The following is a 23,458-nucleotide window of genomic DNA, read 5'->3' on the forward strand; positions in this document are numbered from 1 at the left end:
GAGCTGTATCTCTTCCCAAAAAACTGTATTTTTGGGTTCTAATGATGCCAAATTGTCCTAATTTTGTTCGAAAAGCACTGTATTTAACAAGCTAGATTTAAAGGTGTACATATTACGATGCAAAATACTTTGCTTTCGTCCATGCGTATTAGGCAAAATTTGAACCTTTTTCTTGCTCCTTTTTGTTCCTGATTGTGTTTCTTTCGACCAGCTTCGTCAGCCTGAAGTCGAATTCAAACTATCGTGCTGAGAGATCTATTCCATCTGTACTGCTGATATGCAAATTAATATAAATTACTGACCTAACAAGTGGTTCAATGACTGCTCCTCCAAATTGCCACAAAAGTCAGCTTTGGGAGCAAAAGGGTATATTGGATTTAATTAAATTTAAATGTTTTATATCTTGTTTGCGTAATAATTCAGAACAAGTTCCTGAATGGATAACTACCTTGTTCTTTCTATTTTACGAGCGTACTTAATTTCGCGAAAAATTCGGGAGCTGTATTTCGCGAGTATTAATATTCTCGATTCCAGGAAAATACTACACGCGAAGATTTACGTTCGCCGATTTACCATTTTTTAATCTCCCAAATCCTGATCCAAGGACCCCGTTTCACTACAAGAGACTACAAATGGAAATTTGACGACTGTATCAAAGAGGTTTCCTTAGCGGAGTTACAAGCTGAAGGTACATTGTTACGGTGAATGGGAGGAAGAGTTGAAAACAAGACCATAAGCACTTTATATTTTCAAGGAAATCAATGGGCCACTTCGATATATCAATATTCTAACATGGCTCCGAGGCTTTCAGGATAAACTTCTATAGCTGGTGTTGTTTTTTTTTGTATCTATGTATCTAATGGTAATTGAAAGACAAAAGAAACTGGAAAAATTTACAATTTTGACCCGACAGCCTCAGATTTCAGATTTCAGATTTTTTATTAATTGACACTATTTACAGACATATTTCACTATCGCACACTATTACAAAAAATTCATTAATCAAAATAAGGAAAATATAATAATAAAACCAAAACAAAATGTGCTCAGTGACCAAAGAAGCATATGCTATCGTGTTGGTCACTGACACGTTCAAAAATAAAAGACAAGACACATCAATTAATAGAAACAATGCAATAAAGGAAGTAAAATGTGAATAACAAAAGTATTCGAAATAAACAAGTTAAATGAATAAATCATAATGCTGAAGAGTAATATTGAGTATTTGAAAGGTATAGTTTATATTGCTTATAAAAGGAAGTGTAAGGCAGTTTTTTAAATTCTGTTGGAATAATTTCCCAAAGTTTTGATGTAACAAAAGAGAAAGTAGAGGTCCCATAGTTATTATTTACTTTTGGCCTATGAAAATTCAAATTCGCAGCAAATCTTGTATTGTAGGTATGGACTTCAGATGCCTAAGTAAGGGTTCTATGGAATATAGTTGGAATGTTTGTTGAGTCATTCAAAATTTTATGAGTAAATAGAGCCACTTTTAATTTGTACACCTTTTCAAATTTGAGAATTCCTAAAAGATTGTAATATGGTGAAGCTTTGTCCCTGCTATAAGCAAAGAATATGCTTCGGACACATTTTGAATTTTATGTTCTCGTGGCAAGAACAATATCTCACTCGTTCGCTTCGCTCACTCGTGAGATATTGTTCTTGCCACGAGAACATAAAATTCATATCTTCGAGCCAACGTGTAATGTTCTTTTTATTGTATGGAGAAACCAATTCAACAAAAGCAAAAGGCGGGAATCGTGACTTCATTGAACGATACGACACTCACAAAGGTGACATACGGAAAATACGCCACTCGGGTCCCGGATGAAGTGGCGTATGGAATCTACGAGTGGTTTAGTTCCCAGTAAAACACTCTTCTCCATATAATAAACAGCGATACTACACACCATATAAAACACTTATTATCCAACTGCTGTAGTCAATAAGTTTTGCGTGAGTGCGCCGAACTCTCCGACAAACAGGTTTGCTACTGTACAAATAACTGTGCAATATCGCTGTGTATTTGTACTGTTATTTGGACGATATTCGCTTCAGTTGGATAATAATATTAATCTATATTTCGTTGCTGTTTTGATGCTCTTGTGAAGAGCAGTCTAGGATTAACTGAGAGCCAACTGCTCCAATTGGTGTTTCGTGTCCTGCCACATTAAATATAATTCTCAAACTGAAGTTATGGTTATTCCCCAGTATTGCATTGCGCATCCCTACTGCGCATAATTTCACGCGTGATTAGTGTGCGCGCATTACAGAATGACGGCTTTTTCTTTACAGCTGGACCTTGCCATAGAGGTAAATCGTCATTTTTACACAAACGAGTATGGTGACCTATCATTTTTTTCTGTTGCTTTGAACTGAGTAATAAATTTCTCTGTGTAAAACAAATATGGACCAATTCTCAGTGTAGAACAAAAAGCAATCGTCGGAAACGTGAATTTAGCAAGCAATCGTGACTACAATCATGGTGCTATTATAAGGATTTATATGGGTATAAACAAGGTGCTGTTGCTCCTAAACGAACATGGGGACCCCTCATTTTTATTTTAAAATTTAAGTTCCTATAATATAAGCAATCAATAGGCAAAGTTTTACAAAAATCGCAATGCAGGTTCTATTTCAGTGGAATGACCTTAAGAGATCTCATCGCGTGTATGTATTATTCTGCGACCATCTCAAGAAATCAACTAACATTACAACATACAACTGATGCTGTGCTGCCAGATATTTAGGGCCTGTTTACATTAGGAGAGAGGGTTACCCTAAGAAGTGGGTTAATACCCTAGCACTCACACATTTCCTCTTTTTTCTTTGTCCTGTTTACAAGGCTCCTAGGGTTACCCGGGTAGGCGGGTTACACTATCTGCGTGCTAGGGTTTCCCTGGCAGGTGGGTCAACTTTTTCCCTTGTAAACACTTCAGGTAGGGTTAACCTGCCTACCCAGGTTAATTTTCTAATTGTTTCCAGACCCTTTGAGTGTCACTGCACATTAAGTTGTCCCAGGTTGTAGGGTTACCCTAACTGTGAAATTGTGCTTGTAAACCGGGGCTATCTTTTGCCCTCCAGCTAGGGTCAACCCGCTTGCTAGGGTAACCCTCCCTCCTTGTAAACAGGCCCTTAGAAGTTACGAGGCTTTATTAGTTTTGGCAGGCTAAGGTTTACTCCCATACACTCTTTTTTTTTATAAGAACTTTTTTCTAAGAACGTTGAGGCTGAGATTAACTAAAATTTTAAGAATGTTGCGTACTAAGAACATTCTTCAGGCTGAGAGTCGATTAAGAATGTTTTTCTTTCGCTAATCTGTATATTAAATGACAAGCATAAAATAAAGGGAACAAAAAATGTAAATTAACCCAAATACTTATCATGGGCATTAATACAAAATCAGCCTTTACTGAAAACCATCCTCAGAAATCCACCTATTATAGCCTACAAAAGAGGTAGATCTCTCAAAGACATGCTCATAAGAGCCAAATTATGAGAGACACATGTAATCACATCCATCATGTAGGGAGTCTGTGCTGGCCTGTCTTCATTATTTTTATACCAGGTAAATTTAAGAACATCTTAAGAAGGTTTTCAGCCTCAAATCGCAAAAAAATATAGGAACGTTCAGCCTCAGTCCCAAAATAAGAGGTTCTTATACAAAAAGAAGAGTGTATGTGTCACACTCAATTCTTGAACGCCTCTTCCGTTCGTGTTGGAAACATTTCATTCAGTAGAACTTTGTGTTCAGAAGTCACCCGTCTAGATGTTGCCTATTTACCGAGTTAGGATTTCAAGCTGGATTTTCCAGTTGGATTTTCGAGGTAGGATTTCTTTGGCAGGATTCTTTTGATGGGGTTTCCAACAAATCTTCAGTGGTTTTACACAACATACTTTGTCATCATCCTGAGTTCTATTCAAGATGGAGGAAATCAAGGATGGCAGATCGGTAAGGGCAATCTTGTTTAATCTATCCTAGTATTGCATTCGTAATTGTATTTTAGACTGGAAACAATAGCTGACACTTCAATGAATGCGTATAGTCATGTCTTTCCATTTGCGTGTCAAATCGGCCAGGGTTTTAACCATTAAAATCTTTCGTAAATTAACAAATCCAATGTAGTTTAGTGTGGTCTTTACTCTTATCAACAATGATACACGTCATCACAGTGGTCAAAATGGCAAATTAGCCAAACAAATGGCAAATTAGCCAATCAGATTGCGAGATTAGTAGCAGTTGTGGTAAAGATAATCTTTGATTTCTAGATAATTATACACCAAACAAAACCTATATGTGATCCCAGAATTGTTACCTAGTTAGAATTTTGTTTTCAGAAGCACATGATATATCCAGGGACAGGTGGAAGTGTCAGTGGCTATATAATGCCAGTGCATATAAATAATTGCCATCTGATATATTTAATTTTTTTGTTGTTCCATAGGATTGATTTATTAGCACCCAAAAGTATTGGTTATTGATCCAGCCACATGCTCTTGGGCTGGGCTCCTTTAATTTTTAAATAGATGTTGTGTATATTTTATTGTAAATGGGACCAAAATGGTGCGATGTAAGATTACAGTAATGCTGCAAAGTATACCTTTATTGCAAAGGTGAATTTAATATTTGAGTATTACTGCCATTTTGTTGGTCACAGGCAGAGAAAGGGTATCCCTAGAAGAAGGTGATGCAACAAGAAAGTCATAAAACTTTCAAGTTACATATTTCCTTTATCATGATAATAATTATTGTTCATTTCATTACCATATTTACTGGAATAGGCGCCACCCCCGAACAAGCGCTGCCCTTGAACAAGCGCTAGGACTAAAAAGTTATTAAGTGCCGCCCTCGAATGAGTGCTGCAGTCCTGATGCGGCACTTATTTTAGGGATTCTGTATAACTAAAAAACACTGCAAAGCAACTCAAAAACAGTATTAAAATGAACAACGAAAATCAAAGTTAAGTGAAGACACCACTAGCAAAGCAATTGATGAAAAGGGTCGGGAAAAGACTAATGATGACAATCAAAACACACTTATGCTTGTTATATAAAATTTTCATATAGGTAGAAAAAATACCCGTAAATTCAAAGAAAAGATTTCTTTGTCGCATCAAATTGTTAAATAAGCGCCGCCCTAGAATAAGTGTTGCACTTCAGGGCAAAAAATTTAATAAGTGCTGTGGTACTTATTTGAGTAAATAGGTATTTACTTACATTCCCAAAACCTCTTAAAAGTAAGGAAATTAAAGATTTAACCAAACTACATACTGATTTATTTTTATCTGGTGTTCTATTTATCTATTTGTTTATTTATTTATTTATCTATTTATTTATTTATTTATTGTGCATAAATCTATATATCAATGTTTTTTAGCAGTAGTTTACACTTTTTCTTTTGTATCTGATTGGCATATTCATAGCCTGTTCTGGCAATTAGTTTGTCTTCATCTACCTTAGCAGTAGTTCACGCTTTTTATTTTGTGCCTGCTCTAATTGTTGTCAAGTAATTAGCCATTTACCACATTTTATCACAAGTAGAAGCGTTCTGTATTGTGCTGTCTGCACTATTTAGACTTTTCCTTTCTTTTATTATGTAATTGATTACATAACCTATGTTGACACTAGTTTTGTATATATAAGTTCGCATCTTGTAATTTCTTATGGTCGTAATTTTTATTTTTGAACTTTTTACTGTAAAGCTTATCTTAACCTGAAGAAGGCTGAATAGCCGAAATGTTGCTGCATTAAAACCAGAACAGTCAAGAGTTGGTCTTCATCCTCTTCAGTTACACAGATTTATGTTTTTTTTATATATTTATATATATATTGTTGGATTCCATGGTGTCAGACGCACAGCATCTTGTGATGGCACTTATAGATGCATATATACCAAGTGTCCATACTTGCTGTCTTACAAGAAAGAAAATAAGAAGAACTTTAAGCAGAAATCAAAGGCAGATGTTGTCTGTGGCTGTTGTAGCTATAGTGTTATTTAACAAATGGTAAACACCATAGCGTGCACTATTGAGTTATGGATGCATGTGGGAGATTGCTAAGCATGAAAGAAGCGTAAGAGTCGCACTTGGCTTAATCGCCTTGTGCGACTCTAGCTTCTTGAGTGCTTAGCAAACCTCCCAAGTGCATCCATAACTCAATAGTGCACACTATGGCGTTTACCATTTGTTTTATAACATAACATTGAGACATTGGAACAACAGAAGTCCTTTTATTGAGCTACATCACAAAAAAATGTTTGTGTAGTCTTGCATGACAAGAGAAAACAAGCGCGCAAAAATTCATTCATGACAACCGACTGCACACCAGTAACTCAATAAAGTTTCATCTTCAGACAACTGTGAAGACAATTTCGCATTTCTGGCAGAAGGACGTCGGCCATTACTTTGGAAACAATGTCTGTCAAAAGATTTGCTTTGTAAACATTAGCACACACGTCAGCAGCATACACCCATGGGCAAATAGTAGACGCTAAATTAACCAATCAGAGAGCGCGCTTTGCTTTAGCTATGTTATAAATATAGCTGTTCCCTATTTTGCCAAAAAAGTGTGGGAGTTTGAGAACTTGCATGTCTTAGTTTGCCATAGTGGCACCCACACGTGTGAAGCCAAACCTCCACTACCTGATGCTATGCTCAAAGCTGAACAGTTTTTTTTTTCCTTAATAATTCAGCATCTAAGCCCAGCCAATTTCCATATGAATGTTTGAAAAGCTCTATGCATAATGGCAAAACATTGAAGAGGTATACAGCCAGGCCAAAGGCCTCACTAACCTTAAAAAAGTTCAGAACATCAAGCAGGGCTTTGCCCTGAAGTGTGGCACTTATTCGAGGGCGGCGCTTATTTAACAATTTAACACGACAAAGAAATCTTTTCTTTGAATTTAACAGTATTTTTCTATCTGTAAGAAACTTTTATGTAACAAGCATAAGTGTGTTTTGATTGTCATCATTAGTCTTTTCCCGGCCCTTTCGAATTGCTTTGCTAGTGGTGTCGTCACTTAACTTTGATTTTCATTGTTCATTTTAATACTGTTTTTGAGTTGCTTTGTAGTGTTTTTTATTTAGTTATACAGAATCCCTTGAATAAGTGCCACATCAGGACAGCGGCGCTTATTCGAGGGCAGCACTTAATAACTTTTTAAACCCAAATGCGGTGCTTATTTGAGAGCGGCGCTTATTCAGGGGTGGCGCATATAATAAAATAAAATTATAATTATAATAATAAAATATATGCAACATCTATTTAAAAATTAAAGGAGCCCAGCCCAAGAGCATGTGGCTGGATCAATAACTGATACTTTTGGGTGCTAATAAATCAGTCTTATTCAATGAAAAATTAAAAATATCAGATGGCAATTATTAATACACACTGGCATTATATAGACGCTGAGTCATGGCAGCTGATTTTTCATTTTAGGCTGGAAAAAATACAATGATTATCTCTTGGAACAAGATACCCCTGTATGATGTTACCCACTTTTTCCAAGGTCTTCCATCTTTTGCAGCTTTCATCATTTGTGCTTTTATGCATGAAACTTTGGAGGCACAATCCCCATCCACATCAAAAGGCAGATATTCTACTTCTTTCACTTCTTGTTGGTGAGCTAACACATTTCTGGAAGTTAATGTAAAACATTAAAACAAACTCTGCTAGGCCAATTCAGACAAACAATGATCAGATCTTACGAGTTTCAGAGGAAAAATATGTGTCATTTGTCAAAATATACTCTATCAGCACCTCCTTTCCCCGTGAAAGGGACATTCTGTAAAGTAAAGTGTGCATACATGTACTATCCTAGTGGCCATGAGGCAAGAGCTTGTCCAAGTTTCTGTAGCATGAAGTACATAGGAATAGGGCTTGAACCAAGATGGCTCGGATTGGAGTCCAGCCCACTAACCATAGGCCACCTCATGTCACTCTAGGGCATTGTGCCTGTTGCAAATACCCATCCATTCATGGACTTCCATATCCTAGGGAAGGGACATGAAAACGGCGCAGTATATTATTTACCAATATGCAAACATTTTTACTATTTAATTGGCTAAGGAATATTTTGGGTCATTATCCCAACCCTGGCCAACATAAAACTATTGCATGTGGAATCAAATATACACAATTTCTGTTAGACTTACACTTCAGTCAATGGCTGTCTATTCTTTGATTGACGCTGGCTGTAAAATAACAAAATAATTTTTAATCTTTCATAATGAGCAATAATACTAAGACAGTTTGGGCAACCATTTTTTGTTACGAAGAGTAATCAAAATTTGATTAATATATATATAATAATCACTTTTTTTTTTATCTGAATATCATTTATTATTATCTTATTGGTGTCACACAATTTTCAGTGGCAGATGCAGACTTCTTTCCAAGGTGGAGGGCCAAAAAATTTTCCAGGCCTTCAGGCCTTAAAATTAAGGTGGAGGCCAGAAAAAGCTGGCCTACAACACTCAACATCCAATGCCCTGTGTCTTTTAATAATAAACTTTGATGTTTAAACTAAATATACTTTAATTTCGCTTTTCATTGTGTTAGAATGTGGTATTTACTCACACTTCTTTGTGGTTTCCCTAGCACCTCCCAAGCCGTATGGGTTTTAACAGATTACACCTGGTTGAAAAGGTCTTTGCACATTTTTTGCATTCATTTGTGAAGTCATCTGATGACTCATCTGAGTGTCATAACTCTACTTTTACATTTCCCTACAACAGTTATTAAATACATTGTTATTGCCTGGATCCTAGAGTGGCAATGAAGCTTTTTTTGGAAAAAAAATCCTTGTTCAATGTGCAATGGTAGAATATGTGGAAATAAAATAATGATGACACACACATGCTGCATTCTTGCTAGCTAAAAATACAATTAATCAAAGGTTATTACAAAAAACTATGATGAAAAGTTAACTGATGATACTGACCCTTTTTGCACCCTGCAGCCAATAAGGTGTTTCCGTGAGACTGCAATCACTATCTCTGTTCTCTAAATCCTAGGGGGAATTATTTATTCATTGTTTTAACACTGCACTCTTGTTACTTTCAAAGTGTAAATAAAATAACTCATGAAAGATAAGAAGTGTACAGGCAACCCAAACATGTGAACAACAACAACAAGAACAACAAAAATAACCTTGCAATCCTCCTTCAGGCCAGCATCACTGCCGACATGAAGATCAAGCTGTTTTTTGATAGGGCTTATGGTTATATCAACAACATTCTGTATGAAAATAAAACAAAAAAACAGCTATACGGGAGGATACACAGCATTAAGCTTCCGCATTCAAGTAAGACCCCATCTCTCGCTGAAGGTAAATTTTGTAAAAAGTTCCCCTCAGTTTTTAGCTGTTACTCATCAAATGAGACAATACATGTAGTGGTTATGAATGAAGCATTCTTTTTGCTTATAAATGCATTTATGGCTCCATAACTTTGAGAAAGCACTAGATGAAATTTAAAAAAATGCAAACTGTTTTGATACCTTTTGTTGGCAGTTTGGAACCACTAAACCACCTATTACTTAGGGACCGTTCATTTTGTATGAGGTAGGGGGGGCTGGTGGGATTTGGGGGGGGGCATGCGAAAAAAAATGGCTTTCGAGGGGGGGCCATCCCAAACAAATAAGGGGAAAAGGGGGGGTCACGTGAAATATTTTAGTAAAACTTTAAAATGGCATAATGTTTGAATACCAAAAAAATTGTTATAGAATAAACATAGAAGGCAGGATACAAATTTATTACAAACTTTCCTTCTGCTTTAAAAAAACGTTTGGCGACAAAAAGCATTTGTAGCTACTGAAAAGGAGTATTTAACACTGTTATTTTCGAATGCAACTTTCACTGGCACTCATCTTCATCTCCGCTGTCGTCGAGTTCTTCGTCGCCGCTTGTACTGCTATGGGAGTCTCTTTCACCAATGCTGCAAGAAGCAGCAATGCTTTCCGTCAGAGTGTACTCTTCAGGGTACATGAAGGTGTAAACATAATCTCTGACTTCCTGCTCAAGGTTGGTGGTGATTCTGCTTCTTGCAGCATTGGTGAAATAATTCCCTTCCAAGAGCTGTGCGATGTATGGCCCATCTCTTCTAAATATCGACGTGGCAACATCCTCAACTTTAATACACTCTTCCGGGACGGCCGTTCTAGGAGGGTACACAAGGCATTGTGGAAGATCATTTCCTAACGGGTTTCGAACACAGATTCCATAAACTCGTTGGACGTTGTTTTCAGTCCGCTTCCTCTTTCTTTCATTTGACTTTCTGCGGTTTTCTTTTTTCCTTCTCCTTTTGTTGATGTGCTGTTTGAGTATGCCTTTGAATATGCTGTTATAATTGCTGTTCTTATTTTCTAGTGCTTCCAGGTCCTGCGTGACCTTCGTCAACTTAGCTTCTGTACATTTGATCTGTTTTACATTAAAACTGTGGGCGAATTCTCCGCCCTGCTTTAAAGCAAGCCCATTGGACTGAAAGAGTGTGGAATCGTGTTCCTTTACATTTTTCAATATGACATTCAACTTTTCCACCATTGCTCTGTGCTCTTTGATGGAGAAGTTCAGTTTTCTTCCATCACTGGGCTTCAACTGGTACCCTTGCATGGAAAACTCACTCGCCCTTTCTGAACAGCCATCCGCACTTAGAAAGATTGCTTCTTTTGCTTGTAAGATGTCAAACTGCCTGGATCGTTCAGCTGTAAACCTTTTCTTAAACGACTCGTCGCTTTCGCCATTATTGCGCATTTTGGAGTGAGCCTCTTTCATGATGCTCATGTAGTAATGCGCTCTTTCCCCGATTGGATTAACAATATAAAGAAGAAAGAGCATGGAAGTGGCAGGCTGGTTTTATCTGACCCAGAGAGCGTTGCTCTATTTGCAGATAAATTTATTGTCAAATCGAAGTTTGTGGTGGATTATCTCCAGCATCTTGAAGTGCTGGAATTTAAAAGGAAAAAGAGAGCAGAAGAAAAGGCAAAGTTAAGTAGGGAGGAGGATTATCCTTGGACTGAGTTGTGCGAAGATCTAACCAAGCTTAAAAAGCTACGTGTTCCAGAACCAAACAAGTACTCAAACCACCACGGGCTGAAGCAGCATTTGAAAAGCAGCAAGAGTGAGAAAGTAGAGGCAATTGTAAGACATTCATGCTTGCAGCAGAAGAGTCCTCTCAGAGCTGGCCAACCAACACTGAGAAATGCCAGGACATTGACACAAAATGACAACAGGGCAAGTGCTGACAGCAGTGAAAGCGATGAAAGTGACAACGATGAGTATGACAGTGATGCCATTGACTCTGGGGGAGATGATGACTCAAGTGACGTCATTCTTGCATTCATCAATTCAGATGAGTAAGATGCCAATGAGAGGCCAAATGCCACATGCTCAGGGCGAGCCACAACTAGGAGATCCGAAATTGACTTCTTTTGATTTGTTTTTTAAACAACAGCTCTCTGTCGTATAGAGATTGTAAATATTGTCTTCATAGTGAGCACAATAACGTGAAGTAGGGGGATAATAGAGAAATATTAAAAAAGTTGAAATCTAAATATTGTTTGTTCAATTTTTTTTTTTTGGGGGGGGGGGTCATCCCAAAAAATGACCGCCATAAGGGGGGCCATGTGAAAAAATTGGTAAGCTGAGGGGGGGTCACGCGATTTTTAAATGGCGCTTCCCAAATCCCACCAGCCCCCCCCTCCCTCATAAAAAATGAACGGTCCCTTAGATGTCAATAAAACAACCTGTGTGTGCAATGGGAAAATTGAACAAAAGAAACCAACCTTGTGTTCTTTCTTCAGGTCATTATCACTGCCCTGTTCAAGGTCTTTCTTGATGGGGCTTAATCACAGGTCACCCAAGCGTAATATAAGAGTTTGTATGGAGAACTGTGGCTAAAATATAAGAGTTTGTATGGAGATCAGGAGTTGGCATTAAATTTGTTCAATGTATGAGTAATTTACCGAATTATCACTGCCCTGTTCAAGGTCTTTCTTGATGGGGCTTAATCACAGGTCACCCAAGTGTAATATAAGAGTTTGTATGGAGAACTGTGGCTAAAATATAAGAGTTTGTATGGAGATCAGGAGTTGACATTAAATTTGTTCAATGTATGAGTAATTTACCGAATGAAGACTCTTGAACATTCAATGGTGTGACACCATTGAATGTTCAAGAATGACCATTGAATGACACCATTGAATGTTCAAGAGTCTTTATCTAGAATCAAACCAAGAACTAAGATTTCTCGCGATTGGCACGGGATGAATATCTGAGTCACCCACACGAACACTGATATTGTCTAGCTTTTCCAGCTGTTGTGATGTACCAATAACGAGGAATTCAGTCTTGTCGTCGTTTAATTTAAGATCATTATTCAACATCCAGAACCGAATGTCTCTGATGCAGTCTTCTATATTCCTCACCACAGCAAGTTGCTCAGCTGTCGTACGGACTAAATGAGATGTAAACTTGTGAATCATCAGCGTAACAGTGAATCATGAGCAGATGATATTTAATGATCTCAAAAAGCATACTTGTATACAACGTGAACAATAGCGGACCCAAACAGGAACCTAGAGGCACGCCGCATTCTAAGTTGAAAGGTTCAGATAGTGACTCGTTAATCATTATCCGCTGTCTTCTTCCAGACAAATAGGACGCAAACCAGGAGAGAGCTTTTCCCTGTATACCAAATGAGTATTCAAGTCGACGTCGCATAGTATCATGATCAACTGTATCAAAGACAGCACTCAAGTCGAACAGAATTAGCAAAGTAATACATTGATTGTTCATGTTAAGGAGAATGTCATTCATAACTTTAAGCAGTGCAGTTTCTGTGCTGTGGTTCTGTGGTTCTGTCGATATGCTGATTGGAACACTGGGAACAGATTGTTACAATTTAACTTACAATGTAACCTGCGAACACAGACGTATTTCCAGCTGTCAATTGGTTGGCGTTCGCAGGCTATATTCGCTGCAGTTGGATAATAATGACGTGTTCAGTTCAACCTCGAAATATCAAACGCCAACTAAAAGATCCTAAAAGCAAGAGCAAGTCTCCGAATGACTCGAATCACACAAAAGAAGTTCAATTTGCTGCTGATTGTCAGTCTTGTAATTTCGCTGTTCTACATTGCTTACCTGTACAGAACAGCATTTGGAACACAAGAAACAAGTGGTAGCGACGGTGAGAGTCTCATTTGTTAGAAATATTAGATGCCTTCAGAACGAAATGCTTTGTTCTTTAAACCCCTATAAGAGCTGCTCAGCCTGCTGAATTTCATAGAACCGCACAAGGGATCAATTATTTCGGAAGAAACCAAAACTATTTACATATCTCAGGTTTTACTGGCTCAAACAAAAACGCTTTAAGCAAAGCAAAGACCGTATTCGAAATTCAAAGTAAATATAGTGTTGCTCTACTAAGTTTCCACTTCTTGTTCTTCTTCTTCCTGGGCGACTCACCTCCTTCAATTCTGAAGATTCTAGTGAGCGTATAAATAAAAATAAGGCTAAAATGTTATAATAAAAACTAAATAATAATAATAATAACTACGAACCATGATCCGAGCGAGGCGCATGAATTTCCTTTAGGATAATAATATTCCTAGGAATATAATTAATCTATATTTCGTTGCTGTTTTGATGCTCTTGTGAAGAGCAGCCTAGGATTAACTGAAAGCCAACTGCTCCAATTGGTGTTTCGTGTCCTGCCACATCAAATATAATTCTCAAACTGAAGTTAAAAGATCTCATCGAGTGTATGTGTTATTCCGGGGACCATCTCAAGAAATCAACCAACATTACAACATACAACTGATGTTGTGCTACTATATATTTAGAAGTTATGTTTTTAAGAAGCTTAGTTTTGGCAGGCTAAGGTGTACTCCCATACACTTTGTTTTTTTTATAAGAACTTTTTTATAAGAACGTTGAGGCTGGGTTAATCAAAATTTTAAGAACTTAATTACGTATTAAGAACATTCCTCAGGCTGGGAGTCTATTAAGAACGTTTTTCTTTTGCTAATCTGTATACTAAATGACAAACATAAAATAAAGGGAACAAAAAATGTAAATTAACCCAAATACTTATCATGGGCATTAATACAAAATCAGCCTTTGCTGAAAACCATCCTCAGAAATCCACCTATTATAGCCTACAAAAGAGGTAGATCTCTCAAAGACAAGCTCTGAAGAGCCAAGTTATGAGAGACACATGTAATCACATCACATCTATCATGTAGGTAGTCCGTGCCGGCCTGTCTTCATTATTTAATATTCTCATACCATGTAAATTTAAGAACATCTTAAGAACGTTTTCAGCCTCAAAACGCAAAAAAATATAAGAATGTTCAGCCTCAGTTCCAAAATTAGACGTTCTTACATAAAAAAAGAGTGTATGTGTCACACTCAATTCTTGAACGCTTCTTCCGTTTGCGTTGGAAACATTTCATTCAGTAGAACTTTGTGTTCGGAAGTCACATGTATTGTTTATGTCGTTCTTGCGACCTTAACTTGGCTACTACCTCCCCCAGGTACGGTCAAGGTTAGCTGTTGCTTAAGATTATTTTATTTTTCTAGTTTGCAATTGGTTAAGGTCTCTGCTTCCCTTGACTAGTAAGCTTCGTTCGTTGGGGATTAACTGATATTTTAGCAGGCGAAACTTAGTAATCATGATCACTATGCTTAAAGTTACTGTAGAGGGTGTCTTTCATGCATGTGATAAATAGAACTGCTTGTAAAAAGCTCAGTGAACACAATTAGTCTTCCAACCGAGAGCTGAGTTTTATCAAACCAAGAAGAACTGAATTAACCACTGTGTACTATACGTACGCTTAGATAGTATTCTACAATCTGCCCTCTCACCCGTTGGAGTAAAGATAATATACATGGAGTGCATAACACTGATATAAATTGTATCCCAATATAATTGGCAGCACCATAAAGTTTGATCGGTTGACTCGCTTTTCAATCCCAGAAGGTCTCTTGGGGCTTAGAAGCCTATCCGTGTTGTAGGTAGGGTTTCGATGTTTTCCGAAATACGTATGCATCTTGGTTATGCTATTGATATACTTGATTTGATTTGATTTTGATCATGATATCGGCCTGCAAATGTGACAATACCAAGAAGCTTCATTAGGCATGCACTTCACAGCCTGCCATCAGTCACGTATTGAATTGTGATATTGCCTGTTTCGCTTATCTTTATAAAATCAGTATTTCTTATCTTCCTTTTCCTAGCTACTATTCGAGAGGACAATACCAAAGGTGTGCAAACTCGTGTTCAACTTAGTGAAGGATACACTACAGTGAGATCGACAAATGGACCAGCTCAATCAATTAAAGCGCAAGTAGCCACAACAGCTACCACGCAGTCAGCTCAACCCGGTAAATCCCAACCTAACACAACAGTAAGGACAACGTACCAGACAGCACAATGCAGTACAGCACAAACCGCAACATCAAGGACAACACAACCAGTTCAATTCACGGAAGCAAAAGGCAACATTACAGCTCGAACAACAAAGACTTCAACTCAACTCAGTGAAGCTAAAGTTAACAGCTCAGTAGGAACGACTTCAAAGCCATTTATTCATCTGACCCAGACTGAGAAATGTCTCCCTCAGAATCTTATTGAGCCGATTGGAGACGAGAATGCGTGTAACTGTGATGTAATAGTGTTAAGTTACCGAACAGTGTGTCAAGAGGATAATCGAACGCACATCTCCTACATATTTGTTGGAGAAGGCTCTTGGAACTTAGGGCGAAATATCTTGTACTCTACTGCAAGGGAGAGACTGCCTGGCTACCATTATTACATCTTCTTAGATGATGATGTAGATCTTCGATTCAATTCATTAATTCCTCATGAAATGAGGGTAGTGTCACCGTTTAGAGCCTTTGAAGCATGGCTCTTAGATTATGAGCCAGCAGTTGGTATTGTTGATCAGCCGGGGGCCTCAAAATGCCATATCAATTTTGCAAAAAAGACGAATGAAATGTGGTATTAATGAAACATCAATGGCTGTTCCAACGGTGTGGTTTGATGCAATGTTTAATGCATTTCACTATAAAGCCATCAAACACATTTTACCTTACCCCACACAATATGACAAGGAGAGTTGGTGGGCTTCTCAGTTGCATGTCATGTGTTCTGTGGAGCTGAAATTCCGAGGTTAAGGACTAATGTTTGTTCCTGTGACTGTTAACAATCCACAGCATCGTGAGTATCCGAGGGATGCCCAACGTTTTGGTGCGCAAGCGCTTACCTTTGTAAAAGAAATTCAAAAAAGCGCGCCCACAATTTACCAAAACCGAACCTTATTTGCAAAGTTAAAGAGCAGTTTACTAACTGAGTACCGCTTCTTAGAGGCTAGTACATACTGTATGAATGTATCACGTCGCCACCCTATTGTCCCATACTTACATTTTGAAAGCGAGAGCCTGGAAACATGAGTGTCACCAGTGCAGTTTAATTAAAGCACGATTCAGTTCATTTGGGAATAACCAATGTTCCAATCTGTAATACATTACATAGTTAGCGAAGGATTTGTGAATGATGTTGTTTTTTGCATTAGGGTGTACCATATAATGCCACTTTATAATTTTTCTTTGCCGATGGAAGAGAGGAGAAAGTAAGGTTTCCTCTCTTCTAGCCTTTCCTCTTTTCCTTGCATTGTTTTTATTTGTATGTTTTGGCAACTAAATAAATGAAAGTTGACACAGATGTCGTTGTTAAAACCCTTTTTTCACATTTCTCGATGACGATGCCAAACTAATGCACCATAATGGCCCGTAACAAAAACCTTCTGACGTGTAGAGTCAATCGGGACATCCCATATTTAAGCAGCTTTACAAAAACCAACGACTCTAATAAAAAAAAAATCGTCATTCATGACGCTTCACATGTAAAGTGACCGTATCGGAGAACATTACAGATGGATTTAGATTTTCGCCCCGCTAAAATGTTAAATATGTTATCTCTTTTCTCTCTGGTGAATTGGACTTTTACCTTTCATCCAATAACTCTCGCCAGCCGTATGTTAGTGAGTCATGTTTATCGCTCTTTACAAGACTATGACTGGTTAAACTGCATTCAAGCTTGCCAAGATGATCCCCATTGTATCTCGTACAACTTTATTCACTCCACTCATAGTCTTGGTGTTTGTGAAATGATCGATTGCGGGCTGGAAGACCTATGTGACATAAAAGGCCACCTGATGTTCTTAGATGGAGCAGTATTTCAGCAACTGGCTTCACCAAGGGTGAGATGAATTGATATTCTTATCTCGTACACGTTTTAACTTTGTGAGCTACTGTAAATACAATTATAAAGGTTTCCTTTCTTGTCGGTGTGAAAGAACTGAATTTAAACGAGAACAAATAAAAGATTTTGTATACACGGGAACATATCAATGTCAGTTGAACTTTCCTTTCATTCAGTTTAGTGATATCAGATTAATTTTGGTAGTATATATAGTTGAAAAATCTCGAGATCTTTCCTGGCACCCTTCAGGAATCTTTCATACACATTTCCTTCAGATAATTTTTGGGACTCTTCTGATTCATCTTCTATTTTTAAAAAGGTACAGGGTTTCTTTGCACCGTTTATGAGGGTCATTTTCAGGATGATTCTTGTAAAACGAAAAAATAATACATGGTGACATAATCGGGGACATAAAGTTGATATTTAATCCGTTTGCTGCCAAGAATCACAAGTGAGATATGTACTTTTATCATTGAGTGAGTGAGTGAGTGAGTGAGTGAGTGAGTGAGTGAGCAAGGAGAAAAAAGTCATCTAAGTTTTTAGATAAAAAAAAGCCGTAAAACTACTTACATGCCGTAATTTTTCAGGGCCGTGAAATTTGCGAGTCGTTATCAAATACTCGGATTGGAAAAAAAGGTACGATTCAGAGCGATTGATGTAATTTGCGAATAGTCGTTTCTTGAGGAAATTTTTCACGACCAATCATGGTTGTACGCGATGTTGAAATGTTGTTGTCCAATTGTTGCTGTGCTATAGTGGTCAATGCGCTTAGCTACATCTAGCTAGTTCACAGACATGCCGCTCAAACTGAAAGAAACGAATATATAAACTAAACAAAACTCGATTGAAACTCATTTCCAGTTTTGTGTAACATCTCTTTATTCATTTCAGGGGAATCAGCTGGCGTTAGTTGCCCAAGTGGCCGTATTGAATGTGAATGTGGCCTGTGAATCATTAGCACAGTCAAATTGTTTCTCTAATGAAGGTTTTTTTTTTTTTTTTGTAATTAAGATTTCAGTTTATTGTTCCCTGCCGAGGGAGCTGATGGTAATTTCGTGCGGAAACGTGGGATGGCTCATCTACCACAGCTTAGCGTTTGCTTCTGGATGAAACCTTCCCGCGGTCATCACATGACCATCTTCAGTTACTTAGGAACTAAAGAAACCAAAGAGTTGATGATGATTCTGATGGACACGAAGCAAGTGGAGCTCACAGTGGGGACAGAATCCAAGTAAGTGGTCACAAGTTGCTTTGGCGAAAATTGACTGGGGGACAGATTTTCCAATGAACAGATCCCTTGCGTGTCCCTGAGCCTCTATCTGCAGAGCTCTTTCTCAAGCGTTAGTGAAGTATCCCAAGGAATGTTTGCTGGGGGTGTGCCGCAAGGATGTAGAAGTCCTAGTGCATATATGTGGCTTTCCATACAACGTTTATTAGACGTCAGCTGACATGTTCTTTATTCAGCAAAACCTAGCCGAAATTGAAACCCCTGTTCTTTTTTACGCTGTCCTTTGTTTAATTACATTCCTGCCATTTGTTTCAATTAGCCGAAATTCAAACTCTCGTCCTGGCTTAAGCTGCCTTTTGTTTTAATTTCTCTGATTTCTTGCCGGTACATGCGAAGAAACGCAGTCACCTAATAGTTATCACGACGACTTGGACTTCCATAGTTGGTCGGCTCAGTTTAATACGTACCTAGGCAAGACACTTAACTCTGTTAGTATCTCTCTCCACTTTACCAGTATAAATGCGTACCACCAAAACTTTAGCACAGCTAAAGATCTTGCTGTTTCTCCCAGTAAACGTTGTTGCCGACTTGCATTTTCTCTCAACAGAGCGATCTCTGTGACAATAAATGATGGCGACTGGCACCACATCTGTACTACGTGGGATAACACAGACGGATCGTGGGCGTTCTTCAAAGATGGCGTCGCGATCAGCAATGGCAACAGTTTTAAAGCTGGTCACATCATTCCCTCAGGAGGAAGTTTGGTCCTTGGTCAAGAGCAAATCACAGATAAAACCTTTGAGCCACGGCCATTCATTGGTGAGCTGGGAAATTTCAACATTTGGAACGAAATTGTGTCCGCCATCGAGGTTTCACAGATGTCGAAAAGGTGCTTAAATGGGAAGGGAAGCGTGTTGCACTGGAAGTCCTTTCGATTTGGTATTAACGGAAAAGTAAAAATCGTTAAGCCGTCCTCGTGTACTCCAAACGCATTTCTTTACTAGTGTTTAACCGTATTTAACAATCATAGGTTTCCTTTCTATTCTACAAGCCAGCGAAAACTTGAATTTTCGTTTCACAAGCTCAAGCAACCCTATATTTTGATGTGGGATTTTTAAGACTTGTTTTAGTTAGTTTTCGGACAGGCATTGGATGCCATTTGACGATGCTGTAGCACAGGCAGCGACTCAGTGGAATATGTAAAGTCAGAGTAACCTTTCTTGGGGGTTGAATCCTAGAGCTCTTTATTAACCGCAGCTTCTCAGGACAGACCGTTTCCAGTCTCAGTCTAGGTTCAAGGCTCCTAACCAGAACGCTAACAGTAACGATATAAACAGTAGTCAAAAAATTACAACAGTCACTTTTGAAAATGTATGTTGCTTACCATTAGAAAAGTCGAGTTTAATATAAATATGTGTTGGCTTACCATGTTTATTCCCGCTGTTTGCGTGGAGAACAGATTTGATTCCCTTACTTTAACTTTAACTTTATTGAATTTGCATTTTGCTGCATGTACAATAAAAAGAAAGAAAGGAAAATAGCATCAGCAACTGGAGCAGAAAACAGGACGATGTCCCAGTTGAATATTCAACCCCAATAAATATTAACAAAATAGTAATAATAATTATAATCGTAGAGGTAGTAGTGAAAGAAGTAATAATTACTACTTATTACCTCCTAATTGTTAATTTTCCTTGTTCTCCTAAACTGCCTACTTTCTAATGAAATGACTCTGTAAATTGAATTTAGATCTTGATGGCAATTGGAAATAAACAATGCCGAGGGTAAATGACAAAATAAGGTAGGTAAAGTCTGCATATGAGCCAAGTGGCTCATCAGGCCGGAGCTTATCCCGGTTTCAGTAGCATGAAGCGACTACGAGCATTTCTACTTCCCCCTGGATAAGATGTTAGTCCATCGCAGGGCTACCCCCCAGCATTACATTCCCCGGTACCCATTTATACACCTGGGTGGAGAGAGGCACTGTAAGAGTCAAGTGTCTTGCCCAAGAACACAACACAATGTCCCCGGCCCGGGCTCGAACCCAGACCACTCACTCCGGAGTCGAGCGCCCTATCCATGAGGCCATCGCGCCTCCCACAACCGAGGGTAAATAAAGGTTATTATTTTATTATGTGTTTTTTTTTAAAAATAAAATACATAATTCAAAAGCATATTCTCTTGGACAATTGTTATCTCCTTCTTAATTTTTGTTTAGAAATAGCAACTGGATGACGTGAGTGCAGGCGTAAAGTTAGGCCCTGCACAGCGAATTTCTATAACGAACGTTCCAGCCTCTGCGGAGGAGAAACCCCCGGGTTTTTGCAGCCGTTCCTCGCGCATGCTCCCCCACTGCAAAGTGAACGCCTGGAACAGCACGCGGCACAGTGCGAGAGGATCTTGGGAAGGGCGTAGCCATCTCAGCTTGGTGTCGTGCCGCGCGCTGTATACAGGCGACTAGGTACGAGTCAGTAATTCATCGTTTGCACATGACGTCATCATGTTCTAAAACCCAAAAACTAAAGAGACACCAAAGCTTTTATCCTCCTCAGGCATAAAGGGTGCTAGATTTATATCTTTTTACAACTGTCCAGCTCAATAGCGTGTTTCGTCTGGAAATGTGCGCGTTTTGAATTTCAGAGTTATGGCGGTGCGTGACTTAAAGCTACGAACGCGTCTGTCGAAAAATATAAACTTATCTCGTGTTTTCTAGCCTTTTAAGAAGTTAACTACACTGTATTAGAAAAACGTTTTCAGTGCTTTAAATGTTTGTTTGTCCGGTACCGATAGTTAGTCGCCTAGATAGCTAAAGTAAGTTCCGGATGTTTACACTATTTCCGGGCGCCATGTTGGTGTACAACGGAGGTACCACAACATGGCGGCTCCATACTGGGCTCTGTAAATTTGTGCAAACTCTTTCGACGAATATCTGAAGTTTTGGAAAACGCACACACCTAAAACTTGGAGAAGTGTCTTCTTTATTTATCTTCTATAACATCACAATTTCTTGACTTTATCCATTGAAAGGTTTCCGAATTATTTTTTTATTGCGTGACAGTGCAAACGAAGAATACGAGTCAGCCTTGAGCCAGTCTCCTCAGCAGCGGTTTTTTGGGATCCCAAAAACGGCTGCGGAGGAGACTAGGCGTGCCCGATCCATTGAACCAAAATTTCAGGGCTGAGTTTTATCATATCATGGTCTCTTGGTAATATGGAGCGGGCTATTTCATGCGTAGAAATTTAACCCATATAACGAGTTATTTTGAGCGGACCGTTTCCAGATATATGCCGGTTGAGTTCAAACACCACTTTCGAATGACAAAAGAAATATTCCAAAATCTCTCAGGAATAAACCGTTTTTAAAGAGGCAAAACATGCACTTACCTTGCCAAGCAGCTATTCTGATACCTGTTGTAACTGCACATGCATGCACGAGTAACACCGACAAAGCCAGATAAAGTCGCTGTTAACAATCCTCAAAAGCTGCACTGATAAGTGTTTTCCTCCATGTATTGGCTTGAACTGAAACCCGGAATGTGCTCGCTACTTTTGGGAGGTCGCTACTTTTGAGATTTATCAGCGGCCACAATTTTTTTTTTTTTTGCGTTACTTTCGGGGAGTCGCGGGTCGGTACAAAACGTGGACCCCTCGATCTGGACCCCCTACTGGACCCCCTTTTGGACCCCATCTGGACCCTATCTGGACCCCGTCTGGACCCCCTTCTGGACCCCCTTCTGGACCCCCATTTGGACCCCCCTCTGGACCCCCTATTTTTTCTTCCAGAAAATACGGGCTCCTGATTTAAATAATGAAACTTAGAAAATAACACGATGAAGTCAACTTAATCAGTGAGCAAGATGTGAAGAAATTAATGAATTCACACAGCGTTGTGTCTAGAATAATATAATGGCTGCGGCCGCACTATGAGAGTTAACCGGGTTATTTCTAATTAATCAATTACGACACTCAATTGAAAACCGCTCTAACCGAGTTAGGTTCATTTTAAACTACCCTTCTGCGTGGTGTAACCCAGGTTTGTGGTCTCTTATCAATGTTGTGCATTAGCTTTTTCGTGAAATGTGTCAGTCATCACGGTCTGTAAGTGGAATGCTGTTCACTGTGGCACAAACAAGTGCATAATCTTGTACTGAACATGGCGAGTGGTAACAGTTCGAAACAGTTGTATTACTAGAGTGGATTTCTAGTTTCTTCCTAATATGTGTCGGCTATACCATATCAGTCAAGTTTGCAAGGAACCTTCACACTTGAACCATGGCCTGAACAGGAAGTGCTCGTTCACCTTAGAAGGAGAAATTTTAATCGACCTCCGCAAAGAACACAACAGTACGTCAAAGGCAAGCGGCAGTTCGTTAAAATGGTAAGAAATGCAGATGAATGAATGAATTCGTGAACAATTTTAAGAGAAGTGCATTTTCCAAACATAACAGCTGTTGACCGAGAGCGTTTCACACAGTTTCTAGATGCCATAATTCACGCTTCTCTATCGATAAAGATTCTCCGAAGCGAGCGTTTCTTTTTGTCATAATTGAAAGAATACGAAAAGTTCTTATTGAAAGGACTCGAAGTTCATTCGGAGGTGCTCTCTATAAAAGCCCAGGTATAAAAGTCATGCCTTGTAGGATTCCAGTCGAGGACCATTCATTCGACGGCAGTGGAGAACACTCTGACGTCCACACGAAATCAACATCATGTTCGAAAGAACTGTCTTGGAAATTCGTGTATGGTGCGCATGACAAGGAAGAGAGACTGCCTTAGCTGTGAATGTAAAGAAACTGAAGGACACCAAAACAAAGGAAAAGAATCAAGAAAATAAAAGACTGTCGTTGTCAAAGCCTGTCGTTTTGTTGATTTATCCACGTCACGACGTCAATTGAGTTCACCCACTTCATAACCTATTCCATTGCGGCCACTCGTAAAATATAACCCCGTTGTTTCGTCATAA

At 38.7% G+C, this 23,458-nt stretch overlaps 1 protein-coding gene, 1 long non-coding RNA gene and 1 pseudogene across 4 annotated transcripts; 2 read left to right on the forward strand and 1 right to left on the reverse strand.

Moving 5' to 3' along the window:
- Positions 1 to 921: 921 nt before the first annotated feature.
- On the reverse strand, positions 922 to 9,367 carry LOC110051774 (uncharacterized). Of its 2 annotated transcripts, XR_016203898.1 has the most exons (5): positions 9,151 to 9,367; positions 8,942 to 9,010; positions 8,154 to 8,726; positions 7,498 to 7,635; positions 922 to 3,916 (listed from the first exon to the last, which is right to left on the reverse strand). It is a non-coding gene; the product is annotated as an uncharacterized LOC110051774 (long non-coding RNA). The 2 variants fall into 2 exon arrangements; XR_016203897.1 differs by having other exon boundaries at positions 8,942 to 9,367.
- Positions 9,368 to 13,063: 3,696 nt separating this feature from the next.
- Positions 13,064 to 16,727, forward strand: LOC149097822 (uncharacterized; annotated as a pseudogene). Its single transcript, XR_016203726.1, has 2 exons — positions 13,064 to 13,187; positions 15,242 to 16,727. The product of XR_016203726.1 is annotated as an uncharacterized LOC149097822 (transcript).
- Positions 16,728 to 16,831: 104 nt separating this feature from the next.
- On the forward strand, positions 16,832 to 20,684 carry LOC110051769 (neuronal pentraxin-1-like). The gene is made up of 4 exons (XM_020757843.2): positions 16,832 to 17,265; positions 17,855 to 17,903; positions 18,279 to 18,498; positions 19,103 to 20,684. The coding sequence occupies exons 1-4, from the start codon at positions 16,939 to 16,941 to the stop codon at positions 19,497 to 19,499; spliced, it is 993 nt and encodes a 330-aa protein (XP_020613502.2). The 5' UTR covers positions 16,832 to 16,938; the 3' UTR covers positions 19,500 to 20,684.
- Positions 20,685 to 23,458: the final 2,774 nt, after the last annotated feature.

The sequence above is a fragment of the Orbicella faveolata genome, unplaced genomic scaffold (genome assembly GCF_042242905.1).
Source record: "Orbicella faveolata isolate gen_17 unplaced genomic scaffold, um_ofav_v1 contig_46, whole genome shotgun sequence".
NCBI classification, from domain to species: domain Eukaryota; kingdom Metazoa; phylum Cnidaria; class Anthozoa; order Scleractinia; family Merulinidae; genus Orbicella; species Orbicella faveolata.